Here is an 18,927-nt window from a genome sequence, read left to right as displayed (position 1 = left end):
TGAAGGCTTCGCTTCATTTTTGGAAATAGTCAGTGGAAGAATAGTCTCTATGGCTGATAGTATTTTTGATATTAGCGGTATTTTTCTAGTAAACTCAAAATTTCTCCGTTGGGAACACTGGGTAGTTGGTATTGTCGCAAAACAATATGGCGACGGTGAATATGGTCAATTGGATTTCAATAAATATCTTCTTTCAAATTGAACGATTCTTTCACTTCTTGGTGATATAATTATTTGGAGAAAAATTGATGTTAAGATGAAGTATTTATTACGTTGGAATATTCCATACATATTTTGTGAAAAACTGAACAAATTTTTGGCACTCTTGGGAAAATAGTTGACAGAACCATTGCAAGAATACTAAACAATGATACAGAAGCACTGAATCTGATACCATCAAGTAGGTCGGATTCAGGATTAGTGCCATTAGATGTTGAGAAAGACGGGAGACAAGACCTTGCCTACAAAATGAAAATGGCAAGCTATATTAAAAAAACATGTAACAAATAGACATATCTACTTTAAAATAGATGACAAAGTATCTAGTATCAATAGATAAGTAGAAGCAGGGTTGCCTCAAGGCTTAGTATTAGGACCTCTACTGACTACATATATACATAGGACATCCCAAAAAACTCAAGAAATCTGTTAACTCTGATACATAACATACAGATGATATAGGAATAGCAGTCAGGCATCGACGAATAAGTATTCTTGTAATATATAGAAGACTGTAATGATTCATTGAATGAAACATTCGAATGAACGCCAAAAAAAAATACTAATCTCCTACAGAAAAGGAGAGAAATCAAATTAGATTTTAAGATAGATGGAGAATAGATAAAATTAAAAATTGAGTCAGGAAGTAGGTTAAGTACTCTATAGATAATAGTTTCATGGAAAACCATTTAAAATGCAACGTGGATAAAATTAACTCCGTAGTGATCATACTTCGCACGTCGTTTTTCATTTCCTTTGGAAAAAAATCATAATAAGTCCCCTAAATGCAATAAGGTATATGGAAGAAATTGAAAAAAACAATGAGAAGTCGAATAGACTCACCAAATCTCAAGCATTCCTGTGAATGAAAACTAGACAATTAACCAGTTAAATAAATGATACTCTCTTGATCGTCATATAGTACGTACTTATGGTACGTTTCAAGAAACTTGATGGTTTTTTATGGAGAATCCACTTCTTATTTATTCACTTGTTCTCCGATATGGTTTCCAATTGAACCATATATTAAAAGTATTCTTGTTATGACTATAAATTGAATTATTTCATTTTGAGTTATCAATAACTAATGAAATGAAAATAAATGCTTTAATAAAAATTTATTTGGAAATTGTAAAAGTGTTCTATTTATATATAAAAAATTAAATATCTGTAAAGATCAAACTGAATTAAAACCACATCTACTGAGACAAAGCACAAAGCATGGCAACACCTCTCATGATCCAATGTTTCGGCTCTTTATCGGTAGCAAGAGTCATGGCAATCACAAAATTTGTTGAATGACCAGTGGTAGATAAGACACCACGTCTTTCAGCAGTCTTGTATACGGGACAAATAAATGAGGGTGGAGGGGCAATATCCTCTCGTTTCATAGGTTTCAACCAAATCTGAAAAGAAATGAAAATCAATAAAATTAGAGAAAGAGTTGGATTGAAAAAATGCAGAACCACTGATTTTTGCCAGTTATAACTGATTGAATGATAAATAACAAAACATGTTGGGATCAGATCATTTTATTGTATATACAGGGTGATTCTAAAGTACTTTGACAAACTTCAGGATGTGATTCCTCACAAAATTCTAATATGATTTGTCCAAATGAAAATATGTCCGAAAACGTTTTCAAGTGTTTAAGTTTTATTTTTATTTAATGACCTCTTCAGACGAGAAAACAGTAATCGAATACGTCAAATTCCTTTCTTAAGCATTCTTGTGAAAAATGCAGAATAATGGCATTGTGTGTTTTGTGTATACAAAACGCATCGATTAATTATCAGACTTAAAATTAAGTCCAAATATCTAGAAAGCGATTGCTTATAGCGACTTGTGACAAAGGTTGCTTTTTTACGTAGATATGATAGAAAAACCGATTATGTTACGGAAAAATGTGCTTGAAGTATGCGCGTAATAGTAATTTACGCAACAAGTCCGGAAAGTAGGGTTTTTTTTGGACGAATAGACAAAATTCTGGAAGTCTGTGAGTCCAAAAAAAACATTTTCGGGCGTGTTGCGTACAATATTTTTTCGGCAACCGTGTAGAATAACACTATAGCTGCTGCTAGCCATATTTTATTGCGATTGCGATAAAAAAAACATGCAAATTGTTGACAACTAATTTCATATGAACTGTCAGCCGTTTTCTCGGTTGCTATGGTAATGATCAACTGCATTCATTAAAAATATACCTACCAAGATTTTCATATTCACAATGGTACAAACGACGTGATTCTTTTCCGGCCTAGTCCGGGAAGTACGTACTTTCCGGACTAGGCCGGGAAATGCTACTTTCTCAGAGAAAAAGCGTTCAGGAAGTGAGCACTTCCCGGACGGTTGCCAAAAAAAGTTATGAATCTCCATAAAAGGAAAAGAACTGTAGGTGACACCCACTACGAATGAGAGCAATAATAATACAGGTTCGAATTCAAAAAATCTTTCAGAACCAATTTTCCTTTGAGTAAGGCAAGTACATATTTCGAAAGTTTAAAAAAAAACCAAACAAAATAAAACTTTAACATTTCGAACGATAACGAAAACGAAGCGTTTCCGGATTATATTCATTTGAACAACTCATATTAGAAAATCGTGAGGAATCACCTCATGAAGATTGTCAATGATTTTTTGAATCACCGGTATTTTGATGAATATATGTATATATCGTTGAGGGAAATAATAGACCATTGTGTAAAATTTGAGGTATTATTCTACTTACAAATGGAACTGCACTATACAGAACTTTAGGAAGAGATTCGTCCAAAAGCATAATTTTTTTGTTCCATCTAGCACCATCCAGAAATAAACCATAAACGTAAACCCCGTCTTCTGGTGGTGAATCGAATTCTTTTTCTTTCATCACCTACAAAATGATCGATGAATATTATAGTAAAGACAACTTCATATTTTGGTATATGACCTCATAATCGAAACCTAGCAAATCTATAGGAATGGTGTATTTCCTGGCATAGTTTTGTTGAGCTCCCGTCAAGAATGCTTGAGTGAAATAGAATCCAGAAATCCAGAACGTTGGTGGAGCTCCTTCGTCGTACCATTTCTATAAAAAAAAATAACAAGGCGGTATAATTATTTATTAAATAATGGTAGACATATGATCATAGAGTGTCCCAAAAGAAATCTCAAAGGGAAGCGTATTTACATCTCTGCGGACAGCCAGACCACACTGAGATTCCTGGAATAATAAAGCCAAGGGTCTTTGCTGACATGGCAATGCCGTAATTTCATAAAGCAACTGGCCAGAGCCAATAATAGTATATTATTCAACGAGCAGTAATGTAGGTCATAACTCACGCAGATGAAGTTTGCAGCACGAGCCGCAGGCGAGTGCTGTAATTCATCAAGTGAGTTATGACCATTACCGCTAGTTGAATACTATACTTTATCTACGGCATATCAATAAATACTAAGAAGAAATACAGACTTAGAATATAGACAAAAGGAACGGGAAATAAACATATGTGCTCGATCCCGAGTACAAGAGAGATGGAAACTTAATGTCACCAATCACAATCGAACTAGCTTCGGCTAGCTCGAATCCAGTAAAGAGTACAGTCATAGAACTTTATTGAAAAATCTCTATGGTTGCCTATAATAATTCATTAAAATATACCAAAAAACATTCCCTGTAAACAATGACTTGATGATCTTACTGCTACACCAATCTAGAAAATTTTTTCAAACTTATTTATATTTTTTGCGGGCAAGTAATTCTGTATGGTAACATTAGCTGTTTGTCTTTTGGAAATGTATACCTATAAAATATTTCATCTTCACTATCTGAATTAATCGTTTTCAGCAAAACATTCACAATAATTAGATATCAACTCAATTTGAAAACATCAAAATTATTGAAGTAACATTCCCTCGGACATTCCTCCCCGCAATAACAATAATAGAATGTTCTCTTTCGGCCAATCAAATAGAAGCAGAGAAATATAGAAGCACATATCCATATTTTCCGATATATTATAGTGAGTTATAGTAGTGAGTTATTATAACTCACCATGTTTGTTAATAGATACTCCTAATTGCTCAAAAGCTGTTGAATAATGAATATACAGTGTGGAACAGCCAAATGGAATAAATTCGATAACGGATAAATGAGGGCGTGTTGGGAAAAACGCTTGGACACGTCGATTTGTATTTTCAACTGCTCATCTTTTTCAAAAAAAAAATTATATAGGGTGCGTCATGTGACAGTGGCCAATACCAACTTTCTTATTTTAAACGCAAGCCCCTGTATATTATTAATTTTTTGGATTCTTCAGAAAATTCTAGACATAATTCATGTACAATGTCCTATACCTATCTTCAACTGTTTCGGAAATATTAAGTATTTTCAGATTCTGTGTCCGTGTCTTATCTCCATAACCAATCATTTGTAGAATGGTTATTTTGTGCATTTCTGTTGAATGAACCATTTTTCTGATATTATTACGTACAGTTAACGAAATTCAAATGACAATAGCACTGACACTAATCATTACTGTCATGCAGGTAGACAACAAGTTGCTAAGGCTACAAGTTTTATACGAACATAAAGAAAACTGTTTTTGTATTTTTTTCATTTCATATCAGTAAAAAGAAACGCAGGAATGGTTTTTGTTTACTTTCTCATTATCAAGAGCTAAATGGGAAATAAGTATTGAATGTAATGTAGCGAATTTGTGAAATAAGATAATTTTCTATTGTTAATGTTAATTTTTGTAATAAATCTGAAAACACTTAATATTTCCGAAACAGTTGAAGATAGGTATAGGACATTGTACATGAATTATGTCTAGAATTTTCTGAAGAATCCAAAAAATTAATAATATATAGGGGCTTGCGTTTAAAATAAGAAAGTTGGTATTGGCCACTGTCACATGACGCACCCTATATAATTTTTTTTTTTTTGAAAAAGATGCGCAGTTGAAAATACAAATCGACGTGTCCAAGCGTTTTTCCCAACACGCCCTCATTTATCCGTTATCGAATTTATTCCATTTGGCTGTTCCACACTGTATAATTCAATAGGAGTAGAAAAAGTAACTTTACTATGGGTATCGGGGCATTGTGGTATTGAAGGGAACGAAAAAGGCTATGAACTTGCAAAAAGGGCATCAAGGATGGTCCTGAGCCTGTGGTTTGGAAAAGACCAATATAAGGCAGCGGTCCAACAATGGGGTGAGACAATGGAATAACCCTCTAGACTCTAGAGGAACACTTCTGGTTTTGCTAAGGCAAAGAAATTTATGTTGCTATCATGGACCTACACCAAGAAGCTCTTGAAGCTACCACGAGCTGAGCGTCGGGTAATGGTGGGACTACTGGCTGGACACTGTCGATCCAAATACCTTTGTTTGAAAATTGAAGGAAGATTTGAAAAAACGTTCATTGTCTCGATCAAATCATGTCTATAATCAATTTCACTTGATCTAAACAAAGTCATATCAATGAGGTGATCGGTCGATGGAGGCATATCAGAATCTTGAAATGAATTTTGCTCATTTTTCTTTGATTCCAAGAAGATTGGACACCACAAATGTGGCCAGTCGCATCTTGACTAGTGGCACATAGCTCACCAGTTTTTTTGGACTTCTCAATTGACAGTCAGCCCGGGCGCATATTGCGACGCAGCCTCGATTCCAGACATTGCTAAATACTGCTTTTGGGTAATAAATACCTCGCATTTGCGTGCGCATATTGGGATATCGGTGGAATCGGTTATCTACCTGTAAAAACGCCAATCTTGCCAAGAAATCGACAACATAACTTCCAAGTGGCTTCAGCGATGGATAAGATTTACCAGCCCACATGCCAGGTATTCTGCCTGTCAGAACACTTTTGACGACTTCTTCTAAAGGTCCAGACATGACAATTAATCCTGAAAACATATAGTTAAGTTTTACAGCAATCTCCTCTTTCAGCTGTATGTTGTACCTTTGATCGCTTTCTTTACACTGATTAGACTTCCTCGAATAACAGCTAATAAATTGTTGAATCTGTTCATTTCTTGTATTAGCACCGTATTCATACTTTGATTGTACAAAGTCGGATACTTCGCCATTGTTGCATCTCTGTCGAAAAGAGGTGGTAATTTTGCCAATATGTCAGATGCAACGTCCAAAACTATCTCGTCTGGTGTTTTTTCAGCTCCACCAGAAGAAAGAGCATCCTACAAGAATATCAGAGAATTACAATATGCTTTACAGAAAATGTTAAAAAAGCTATCAACTAACCCTTGCTTTTTTTAATTCCTTAACGTTAGCATGAGGAAGTGAAGGAATTATTTAAATTATTAGGTAATATCTGAGACCAAAGTTATGATTATTCATGTACAAACCTGAATATAGTGGTTTCCCAATAAGATATATTTGTCGTCTAAATCAAATACTTAATATAAACAAAGGACAGCAAAGAGAAAAATTTTATGATCCTTTCAAAACCCAACTAGTTGCCTTCACATAAACATATATTTATATTCTCATAAGATGACAGAAAAAAATAGATCCGATGAATTCCAACTAAGTTTATATGTTTTGCATAAAAAGAAAACAGAAAAAAAAAATATAATTCTACATAAGTGAAAAAAAAAAACTAGACAAAATAAGCTGAATACAAATAAACAACGAGAAGAAGGAAGCTGCAGGCACATCACTCTACACCTGTGATAGGTAAGTTAAATGAAAAAATAATAAAAACACTATACCACATATAGAGCAACATATTCCAAACTTTCAATTTGGTTTTAGAAATGTTAGATCCAACCACTCACAATCCTCATATCAAATGTAAAAAATGCAACGCTCAAATCATATAAAACTTCTGTTATAAGCTTAGATATTGAAAAGGCCTTTGATAGCATAAGTAATAAAATATTGTTGCATAAATTGTACAAGCTAGAAGTCCCCGACAGACTGATCCCGTTGTGTAAACAATTCTTAGAAAACAGATAATTAGATGTAAAAGTCGACACAAGCTCTTCTGACTAGTTTTGTCCTGAAGAAGGAACTCCACAAGGATCCCCATTGTCAACTCTACTCTTCAATATATTCACATCTTACAGTTCGCAAATGACACAATACTGATATCGCATGCAAAAACACTGACTGAGTGCTTGAAGAAACTACTGGAAAACATTTGGAATTGGTTTAAAAAATAGAGAATGAAAATAAATGTTGAAAAGTCACAATTTATTCTATTGGATCAAAGGATTGCAATAATATCACCTCTAGCTACTTTATAACTCGATGATAAAACTATCCATCCAGCTCCTTCAAAGAAAATACTTGGAAGTACACACAAAGAACATGAAAAAAAGGTTATTTCTAGGGCAAAACATTTCAGCAAATAAGGCTACCGGACGCAAGGTACCAACACTAACACCTCAGCAAAATTTTACACGACAATATGCCGCCCACTTCTAGAGTATGCACACCCAATATACAACAACTATAAAAGGCCAGCATTGAGAAATATAAAAATAATAGTAAAAACAACAGCACGTAGAACCATTACAAGAATGAGGCAATCGAATAATATACTCCACAATCCACCAAACATCTTACTCTATTCAAGCAGCAAGATTGAACCAATAAGATCCACACTAAATAAACTAGTAACCAGATTTGTTGAGGATGTATTAGTGCTCTACCAAGATGATATCATAACAACCACAGCTCCTCAAGAAAACCACCAATGCAGACCTCATTTAATATATTTAGAATGCAACATGAAAATTATTTTTGTTTTTTTTTTATTATTACCAGAAATGTGAAGAAAATATATGTGAAACCTGAAGGACCCAAGATTGATAGCCAATTGCTTCGAAATAAATGACAGTTATCGATCTAAGAAAAATAAGACACTACATAGGCATATATGTTATTTTGCGTTTACATAAAGTTGATATATATTTTACGCAGCTAAACGTTCCAAAAAAAGTGTGTCACCTTGGAATGTGCTCAAATTTTTCGACCTTTTTTAATTGCCTGAAGTATTGTGCGTAAGGTCCAAAAATTTTCGTTGCTCAAAATAATCTAGTAGGCAGCTTCTTCAGCCCCTCGGTTAGAAACTCATTGACTGATACCGTCCCATTATTTTCTTCGTCTTGACTTTCATTTTCGGATGAATCAGATTGTTCGTACCGGGCTGATTCTAAACTTGTGCAACAATATAGTCGTCACTGAATAGTTGATAACCTGGATCATTTTTGTTACACTGAGTCCACCTTTCAACTTCAGTTTTATCAATTTCTTTGAACACATCGGCACTGCGTACTAATTCAGTTAATTCAGTTATGGTGGCTTCTTCCCCCTCAGATTTCACGATGGTTTCATCTTCCTTTAGCGTCATTATTTTGTGAAAAGCTCTTTTGATATTTGCTTCTTTCACTCCATCCCATGCATTCGCCACTGTAAAAATTGTGTCTTCGATCGTAAACGATTTCCAAAACTTCATTGAATCAACTTCATCCAACAAGTTTATTGAACTTCTTTTCATTGGATCAATAACATCTTGATCTATTGGTTGGGTAATGGAAGTGGCATTGGGTGGAAAAAAGATCTTAGGACTGCCTCATTGGAATATTTGGAACGAGAACGATCATTATCTAGAAGAAGAAGCGCCTTTTGTGACAACTTTTCCTGCTTCAAATAAGACTTTACCTCAAGAATGAACTTTTCACGTTCCAAAAGGTTAAATTGAACAGAGTTAACTAACTACCAAATTGTCGAAAAAGTTTTTGTTGTACGAAATCTCAACTTTCTAATACCGTCTAGTGGAACCCGATCTATTGGAAAAATAAATTTCTTTTCATTACACCTAAAATATTTACCTTCCCATGAAAGTGAGTGAAGTGCATAGGACAACCACAACAACAAAGATTGCAAATTAGTACGAGAAAATGCCCTCTGTGGTGAGAAAGGGCACCCAGCCAGCTACAAAAAATGTAGCTAATGGAAAACCGTCATCAATAAGAAGAAAAAGACACCAAACCAGTACATAATATTGGAACAAAATAAGTCCAGAAAAAAAGAGATAAGACTCCTGTTGCAAGAGTCAATTTCAAGACCTCATCTAATATAAGAATCTGCAACGTGGTGCTATACATTCAAAACCATACCAAGACGGTACAATTGACAGAAACTGAACTGTTTATATCTTATATAAACTGTTAAGAGCTGCAATGAATATATGCATGCTAGGGTGCGTGAGGAACCAACAAACCCACAGGGACTCAGAATGGGAGACTGTCAAAGATTTTCTGGAAAAAAAGGCCAAGAAGATTTTTGAAAAAGCAAGTCAACATCAAATTGACTAACTTAATAAACTAGTTCTCTACAACTCCGTTGAAGATATGATTAGGACGACAACCTACCACAAAAGAATCAGATATCAGCTGCGAAAGAACAGCAATTGTGTAAAACGACAGATATAAGACAGAAAGTGTGAGAAATTTACCAACAAATTCACTAGGTTAATAGACAAATAGATGCCCGGAACCTTAAAGTCAGCAGATTAGGTGAGGTGATTCGTGTTTTTCAAAGAAAAAAATCTCACACTGTTCGACCCTTCCTAAGGGAAGTGCATCCATAAATATGCCCCTGCTTTACCAAGAAGAAGAAATTCATCATTATTTCTGTTACCGTAGTATGGGGTTTTTGGGTGTATAAGGAATGAACCACAGAATGGCCTTTCTAATGGTTCCATCCGTGCTTCCTGGTTACGCCAAATATATTTGCTATTCTCAATGGATACATATTTTGGTGCCTCTTGTTAAAGAATATATCTTGCAATATTTCAATCAATTTGAAGCGCAATAGGTTCAAATTGGTTGACACATCTGACAACAAGAAGCCTTCGACGCATACGAACATAGCATCCTCTTGGGAAATTCTATTTTGTTTTTATTCAAATAGAACAAGTAACACTTACCTTCAGTTTTTGCAAGTCCTTCAATGTAGAGCATAAAATAGGGAATCACAAATTAAGTCGAAAAAACTTTGAGTATTATCGAATCAATAGGAAATACTTACCGTTCTATCCTGAATTCAGCAGATAAAGAGTAAACAGAAATTCAAAATTCATCACAATTAGTTTCCCTTGGTTTCTTACCTGAGTGAGTAGGATGCTGTAAAAGAGGAGATTGGTCTCCTGTTGATCCTTCATTATATCAGCATTCTCATTCATTCCGAAAACTTCAGGATGCGTAATCAATGGCAGGGACTTAGTGTAAGATATGAATTCATCATATTCAGTTTTTTCTGGTACATAGTAGGAGCCTGAAATTTCATCGTAATTGATTCTGCTGAAAGGGAATGTGTGTTTTATCCTTCTTACCTGTAGGATCAAAACTATAAGTATCGGTCTCAACTAGTTCTTGACAGTAGAATTTTCTCAAGATAGTATTTAGAGTTCGACGATCCCAATCATCAGTTACCCTGCCACCATAATTACATTCTCCTGTTAAATATAGTAGGGCATCGTATTGAACATCCTGAAAGACAATTGAAATAAAAATTGCAACCTCCTCTATGAGAATTTCAGCTTTTTATCGAATCGATACCCATTAATAATCGAAATTCATCTTATTACGCGATTGTTGTAATGCTATCTAGCTTTTTATTTGATTGGGCAAATTTCAACTTTTAGTGTACTTATTTGAGTATTTTGACCTTGTTGTCTATCGTGACAACGTAATCCAGATCGGTAGCAGATGGTCACCGTCAACCAGAGTCAAGTAGTGCCTTGAGAAGGTACACCACCACATGATATTCGCGTCTGTCAATCTGTCAATATTTGCCCGGAGGAGGAGAGACAAAAGCAATGTGCGATTTTCCAGAACGATTGAATGATCAGTAAAAACTCGTCGAAAGGAAGTCTTCTTACAAATTTCCACAAAATTCTTTGCCTCTTTTGTAATGGTTTTTGTAGATTTTTTTTCCGAATATTTTCAATATCAAGGGCGGTCCTAGCCTTAAATTTTGGGGGGGTCACCCTCATGGGCTTCGAGTTTTTTTTATGGGACCAATTAAGTAAATCGGTATCAAGTCCTTACCTCTCAAAAATATTTATATTTATACATTTACATAAGGTGTACAACTTTGCTTCCTCCGTTTTGCTATAGATGGCTTTAGTGGTAAGTGGTAGTCGGAATAAATAAATTGTACATGTCATACAATAAGCTCCGGTATTTGTAAACATAACGCCATCGAAATATTAGTCGATTTGTGTATGCATCATAAAGCTGTTCTCGATTAATAATGTCAGCTTTCGAGCCAAATTCTCGTCATTTGCAGGGGGTTTTAATTTTCTGCTTTGATATGAAGAAATCTGCGGCTGAGGTTCATCGAATGCTCTCAAATACCTATGGTGAGGCCGCTATTACTGAAAGAACGTGCAGAGAGTGATTTCAACGCTTCAAGAACGGTGCTTTTGAGAGAGAAGGTTCTCAAAAATGCAGAATTGGAGGCATTACTTGATCAAGACTCGTGTCAAACGCAACAAGAATTGGCAGGATCATTGGGAGTAACGCAACAAGCCATTTCAGATGTTTAACGGCATTTGTTTGCTGCTTGTAAGGCAAAGACGGAAGGGAGTTAGTGATCGCATTGTGACTGGTGTTCCCTCTTAAGGCACAAATTTTCTCAGATGACGCAAAGCAGGCCAACGTTAGGCAGAATACTCTGGAGCACTTGTGTCCCTATAAGCAAACATACTAGCACAACTTAGCACACCCTATACCATAAATGAAAACTTTCAAGAGTTTTCGAGGAAAAACTTCAACTAAAGAAAAAACAGCAATTTCTTACTGAGTGGAAGTAGTCGGTGACTTCTGGAAAACATGGAAAGAAATAAAAATTCGGTGTTTCGATAACTAGAGTTGAACTAAATGTTTTATAATATTTAAATAACATTTTCATTTTATATAACATGGCTTCGAACCTACAGCGAACTCTCAATGTGCTGTGCAAGATTTAAAAATCATTAAAACTGTCCGGCTATTGAGGTATTTTTTTTCAGGCTCCAAGTAACATATATAAAATTTAGAATTCATATTACGAAAGTATAATTGTAATTATAGAAGGTTAGGGAAGCCTAGCAAGGGGTAGCAACTCTCATAAGTGTCCATTAATGGATGACGAGTTATCCTAAGTTATTCTAAAGAAAATTAAAAAAATTAAAGCTTTATACTTCAACGAATTCAAGATTCTATTTTATACACCTCTACCACCTTTAAAATGACGAACGTCTGGCCTTCTTGTGCTTTTGGGCTATTAGCATAATCATCATCTGCACACTTACATCATAGTCGTTCAGGAACATCTGCAGTTGTACGACACTGATCCTCAAATCGGTTTCGTTGAATTCATACGGGATATTCCATCCCAGGGGTCCAAACTTCCTCCTCTCCTGTATCGAGGCGTGGAAGAAGCATAGGGCGAAAAGCAATTTTTTGAAAGTCAGGCCTTGTTTGCAGTTGTCGAACCAATCGGGATCACTAATCGGGTCACCGGCGTAGGATCTTAAAATATTCGCCTTCAAACCTTTTGGTGGTTCGTTTGTCATCTTCACGCCATTCTGCAAAACTAGCACCGGAAAATGGTCTGCAGGATATGAAGTCAGCCATAGTCGAAAATCAGGATGGGTAGTGTCCGGTGTTAAATTCTCACAAACCTGTTGAATATATCGTAAAAATGATAAGAGGTATAACTCTTACTTCATCACTATCACTAGTATCAATGGAAACTAACAACTTCACACCACAAAAACAAATCTGATGAATTCAGCGTTAAAAGTTATTTCGAAAAGTGTCATAAAATATGCAGCTCCGTATTGAAAAAAATGAGGTTGAGGGTGGTCCAGAGAGTACGAAACGTTGGATACGAAATCTGATTACGTCAAATCGAGGATAATTTAATGTCGAATAAAAAATTCCTGTCACATTTTTTGATAATATTTCAAATAAAGTGGGAAAAAAAGAAAAATTAAAATGACAAAATTAACTTTTCTTATGATATCTCAATAACTGGCCCTGATAATCTCGATTTGTTTGGACTGCTTGACAATGCTGCTATGCATGCAACTTTTTCTCTATTTGACCGACCTTCTAACTCTTATGGTTTTAAAGTTACCAATACAATCCCATCAGAAAAGTGGCCACTCTGTATACTTGTGAAATTGTAAAAAAAAATTCTAGACAAAATGGAATTCTCTGTCTTTTAACAGATTTATCTACTCACCCTTTCCAGAGATGGCATGAAACTTTTTGCCAGATGACAGTTTTGTAGAACCACCCAAGTGCCGTTCCGCACACCCTCGTCAATCAGCCTAATTGCAATGGGCCCTTGTCCTTGACCCAAAGATAAGGCGAACAGTCTTGCAGCGCCGAAACCTTGATCGTCGGCAAATTTCAGCAACACAGCAGTCGGATCTGCTCCGGGCGTCAGGATGAATATGAGGGGTATGCAACAATGCGAATCGGCGAACGAGGAGGTTAGGTCGAACGGGGGAGGTTCGATGTATCGTTTTCCAAGATTTGCTGCAAATGAAAATGATACATTTATAAATTTATTTAATTTGCAGCGAAAAATATTTGATAAAATGTAAAGGTTAAATATGTGCCTAAATACAATGACAACTTTGCTTCTGCCGTTTTTCTCCAAAATTCGAAGCTTTATTGTAAAAACTGGTTATATATTCATGACTCAAAGTATTGTCCATCGCTGGCAACTACTTTCTCCCATCTTTGGGCAGCTTACGAATCCCTTGTTGAAAAAAACTGGTCATCTTTTGAAGAGTTCCACGAATCGATCCAATTTTTCATTTATTCATAACACCGGAAGTGCTGGTCAGTATAGCCGTGTGCCATTGATCGAAGGTAGGACTTTCCATTTCAATGTTTTCAAGTATGTCTTGACCACTTGCGGAACATGGGGTCGAGCTGTAAAATCCCTTTATCATGTCTCTCGTTTCAGTCGATTTTAACAACTCAATATACACAACGCCGATACTGAGCATGACCTTGGAACCGTGAATATTTGGTTTGGCTGTCGACGTGGAAGCATGGCCGGGATATCCTCGTGGTTTTATGCACTTGGGATTATCGTAATGAACCCATTTTTCGTCTCGAGTCACAATGCGATATGGAAATCCCTTCCGTCTTTGCCTTGCAAGCAGCTGTTCACAAGCAAACAAACGCCGTTCAACATCTTTCGGCTTCAAATCGTACGGCACCCAATTTCCTTGTTTCTGAATCATTCTCATGACTTTCAGGCATTTTGAAATAGCTTGTTGAGTCACTTCTAATGATGCTGCCAATTTTTGTTGTGTTTGACACGAGTCTTGATCAAGTAATGCCTCCAATTCTGCATCTTCGTTAACCTTCTCTCTTTCACCGCCATACTGGTCTTCGACGTCAAAATCACCGTTCTTGAAGCGTTGAAACCACTCTCGGCACGGTCTTCCACTAATATCGGCCTCACCATAGGTATTTGAAAGCATTCGATGAGCCTCAGCCGCAGATTTCTTCAAATTAAAGCAGAAAATTCAAATCTCAAGTGAATGACAAAAATTTGGCTCGTAAGCTGACATGTTTAATCGAAAATGACTTTATGATGCAGACACAAATTGACTTATATCTCGATGGCGTTATGTTTACAAATATCTAAGCTTATTTTATAACGTCTACGATCTATTTATTTCGACTACCACTTACCGCTACAGTCATCTATTGCAAAATGGCGGAAGCAAAGTTGTACTCCATAATTTTGATATTTATATTGAGTTGCCTTCATCGAGTAGAATCATTCAGTCTTTAAAATTTATAATTTGAAGATCATTCATTGATTAAAGTCAACATCAACCAATTAAAATTCAACTCTCTGAAATTATTATTGATATATTGAATGGTATATCTATTTCACAGAAGAGTAAAAGAGAAGACCTATGACTATCTGTTGAGATTGTTATCTCTGTAAATCAGTACAACAGAAAAAAATGTTTCTGTTAGCCTACAGTTCCTAGAACGCAAATCTAAATTTACAAGTTTAAAGTTTCTTGAACTATAAGACTCGAATGAGGAAAAATTGTATAACAAAAATACAAAAATTCCGAAACGTATAGTTGTCTTTATGTTGATTTAGTTATTCATTTCATTAACCGTTCACCCAATTTTTGGATAATTAATCTTTTTTTTTGGGTCTGATTTTGTCAATTACAAATTGTTTTTTATACAAACAAGTATATATCAAATTGTGGACATTTTGACACAATGATGTCTTGATTCTGATATTTTTAATGGTGGTCAAAAATCCAAAACTATCTCCATTGTAGTTTTTCATTCATTATTAATTGTGAATTTAAATAATAATGATGTGTATTCAACAACAAAAAAATAATAATATTATTCAATCCAGTGAAAGAGTCCATCTTCCACAAAGTGGAATCGATCATGAAAAAATTGATAATAACAACAAGATCCGAGTATGGTATGGTATGGAATTTTGACTGACAGCTTGTTTATCAATATTTTTTTTATAATGTTATTATCTACAATTCCTATAAATATTCTGCAAGATAGTGCACCCAATGCTCATTATTGTTGTCCCAGTGTATTTCTGGCAGAGGTACTTGCAATCTAAAGATGTATGTAAATTAACCTAGTAAAAAACTATCGGAAATGTGTTAAAGCGATACATTCTTATAATCAGGCTGCCGTCGGAGCACTGAGCTCACATACGAGTTTCAAGGATTATGAGATGGTATAAGTGTACCGATTTTCGATGGATTCGAAATCTCGATGCAATGTCAATAATTCTTGAAAAAAAACATCAACTTACCAGCAACGAACGATTGGACTGCAGGAGTTATCTTATCATATCTGATGCATCTTAATATAAGTAGCTTCTGAAATTGTGACAGTCTGGTGTCGAATGGAGCAGGTAAGGGATATTCTTGGGGTTCAGGTGAATCGAATATCTTCTTCCACGCATCCATATTATCGACGAAGTGTTGCCTCAAACCCCTGGTGATCAAATAATTTTACAAATTAATGTGCTAGCTCACAATAAAGTGATAATAGAGCTTATTAGATGTCAATTTGAGTAAGCCCAGAAGGCACCAAATCAGTCAGTCTCAAATGAAGATTTCCAGTTGTTTCTCCATCCCCAAAGCCAAAATGTTATGAAGTCAGCAACCCTTAATGATTAATTTCTGAGCAGAAATAAATGAACTTAATGGGCGGTTTTCCCTTTTGAAACTGTTATTTTTTTGAACATTTGACTTTTTTCTTTGGGACCACGTGAAAGATGAGATCTATGCCAACGCTGCACATTCAAGACCTTGAAGATGGAATTCTTGAAGTTATCGAGGACATACAGCAACAAATTCGCGAATTGGTCATAAAATTGGTATGGTGCTGTAACCGTAACCGTGGCGGCCATTTGGCTGATATTGTTATCTATCGTTAATGGCATACCTTCCTGTTCACAAAATATGAAATTAACCCCCATTGATTTCCCTATAATATTCTCGTTTTTTTACAATATCAAAATGAAGCCTCTTATTAGAGAACACTTTACTTAAGTTTCTTCACCGATCCCTACGATATGCTTAGATAGACGAAATCCAAAATCATGACTTGTAAATTCTATTGAATATTTTGGAGTTATCTAAGCTTGATTTTAACTGACGATGGATAAATTCGGTTTCACTACCAAGCAATATTCCATCGATACATGTTCTTACTTATATGCAGTGTAGTCAGCAAGCCTACACAGCTCATCCCAGGACTTATCAACCAGCCATTCCGATGTATTAGCGTGTGGATTCTCCAAACCAACTCCACCAGTCAACAAGAACATCCATTCGGCCATGTCCATCTCATCCTTACTCTTCAATATGTTCACCACCAGCAGAAGCGAGAATAGCAATTTATCTTTTTCGAACAAACTTCTGCAAATATTGACGTAAAGAGAATAGGTGAAAAATGTTTCCAGATCTTTCAACCGCTCCTTAACATCTTCCACTTTGTCGGTATTGTCTATGGCTGCAGAGAACAGATTCATGAACCAAACCAGGGAGTATTGGTACATGGGATCTATATTAGCCAGGTCAACTGGAAATTAAGATGATAAGGATCAATATAGTTTTTACAATGTGGAGCTGGATCAGAGGATCAATTGAAAATATATCTGCTATATATGCTATAACTGCATATACAGGGTCTTTCACGAGGAACCTCACCCATATTTATACGGGAAACTACTGAACGTATTTTCATGAAATTCAGCACTTATAAGTATTTCACGATGCTGATGAAATCTAAAATATTTTCAAGGCATGCGCACCTCCGGGTTTTCCGGAAATGACGTCAACTTCCGTTTTTCAAATTAGAACACCATTTTTTTATTGCAGAAATAGATTCCTTAGAAAATTTCAAGTTATTTTGATGTAACATTTTTCAGTTTTGGTTGGAAAATTCTCTCTGAGCGGGAAAATTCGAAAAAAAAATCGAAAATAGAGCTCCGCTGAAACAAGAAGAACTTCGAGGTTTTTGGATGGAAAATTTTCATTTGTGGGATTTTCCAAGATGTAAGATTGATGGATCCACTTTAAAAATCGAAATCGCGATTCATGATACAGGGGGTGAAAAAATCGCTTTCAAAGTTAGGGATGACAAAATCGTGAAAAATCAATTTTTTCAAATTAGAACCCCATTTTTTTATGGCAGATATTGAATCTACGTTAAAAAATAATGTGAGTGTATGCATCACACCCTCGCCCTAAAGTGGATATTTTCTGAGTTATTCACAAAAAACTGTTTTTCGTCTTGAATTTTCAGCTATTTCTTTTCCCTTCACGCCAAAAAGATGAAATTTTCAGGAACTGTTACTTAAACCATGTTTTAGATTTTACTACCCTAATATGCAAGAGAAAAAAGTTACAGGTTGTTCCTAAATAGATGGCGAATTTTTATTCGAATTTGTATCGGAAACCTCTTTATTTCAACTAATCGGCCGTCGGTTTTCTCTCCAGTGATAAATAAATAATTCCTTATGAAACATATGCAAAAACTTACCATCTTTTACATTCTTTTTTTTTCAATGATAGATATCATTAATTTCATCTGCCAAATTCCTCTTTATTCAGTAGCATTTTGTGTTTACTATTAATTTGGTGATAATTCATATTAAGTTATAAAATCGATCACTATGCCTAATTTTACCAATGAAGATCATTTAAATCTCATTCTACTTCATGGAGAATGTAATAAAGTTACATGTTGACTGTTCATTGAGAGGTTTCCTGACCGACCCAGACCAACGAGAGATACCATTAACAGAACCATGACAAACTTGAGAAATGTCGGATCTTTCGTTATTTAGGAACAACCTGTAACTTTTTTCTCTTGCATATTAGGGTAGTAAAATCTAAAACATGGTTCAAGTGACAGTTCCTGAAAATTTCATCTTTTTGGCGTGAAGGGAAAAGAAATAGCTGAAAATTCAAGACGAAAAACAGTTTTTTGTGAATAATTCAGAAAATATCCATTTTAGGGCAAGGGTGTGATGCATACACTCACATTATTTTTTAACGTAGATTCAATATTTGCCATAAAAAAATGGGGTTCTAATTTGAAAAAATTGATTTTTCACGATTTTGTCATCCCTAACTTTGGAAGCGATTTTTTTA

At 35.3% G+C, this 18,927-nt stretch overlaps 1 protein-coding gene across 1 annotated transcript in view; it reads right to left on the bottom strand.

The window, feature by feature from the left end:
- Nucleotides 1–1,322: 1,322 nt before the first annotated feature.
- LOC123677548 (dynein axonemal heavy chain 7) overlaps nucleotides 1,323–18,927 on the bottom strand; it is a 72,329-nt gene continuing 54,724 nt past the window's right edge. The window contains exons 43-53 of the mRNA XM_045614126.1: nucleotides 16,981–17,350; nucleotides 16,074–16,258; nucleotides 13,476–13,774; nucleotides 12,538–12,909; nucleotides 10,573–10,729; nucleotides 10,348–10,514; nucleotides 6,172–6,406; nucleotides 5,964–6,115; nucleotides 3,149–3,286; nucleotides 2,948–3,091; nucleotides 1,323–1,625 (exon numbers count right to left, since the gene is read on the bottom strand). Coding sequence (XP_045470082.1) covers nucleotides 1,419–1,625; nucleotides 2,948–3,091; nucleotides 3,149–3,286; nucleotides 5,964–6,115; nucleotides 6,172–6,406; nucleotides 10,348–10,514; nucleotides 10,573–10,729; nucleotides 12,538–12,909; nucleotides 13,476–13,774; nucleotides 16,074–16,258; nucleotides 16,981–17,350 — 2,426 coding nt within the window. The 3' untranslated portion in view covers nucleotides 1,323–1,418. The remainder of the gene's footprint in view (nucleotides 1,626–2,947; nucleotides 3,092–3,148; nucleotides 3,287–5,963; nucleotides 6,116–6,171; nucleotides 6,407–10,347; nucleotides 10,515–10,572; nucleotides 10,730–12,537; nucleotides 12,910–13,475; nucleotides 13,775–16,073; nucleotides 16,259–16,980; nucleotides 17,351–18,927) is intronic.

The sequence above is a fragment of the Harmonia axyridis genome, chromosome 4 (assembly GCF_914767665.1).
Source record: "Harmonia axyridis chromosome 4, icHarAxyr1.1, whole genome shotgun sequence".
Classification (NCBI taxonomy): domain Eukaryota; kingdom Metazoa; phylum Arthropoda; class Insecta; order Coleoptera; family Coccinellidae; genus Harmonia; species Harmonia axyridis.
This window is presented reverse-complemented; position numbering and strand designations above follow the sequence as displayed.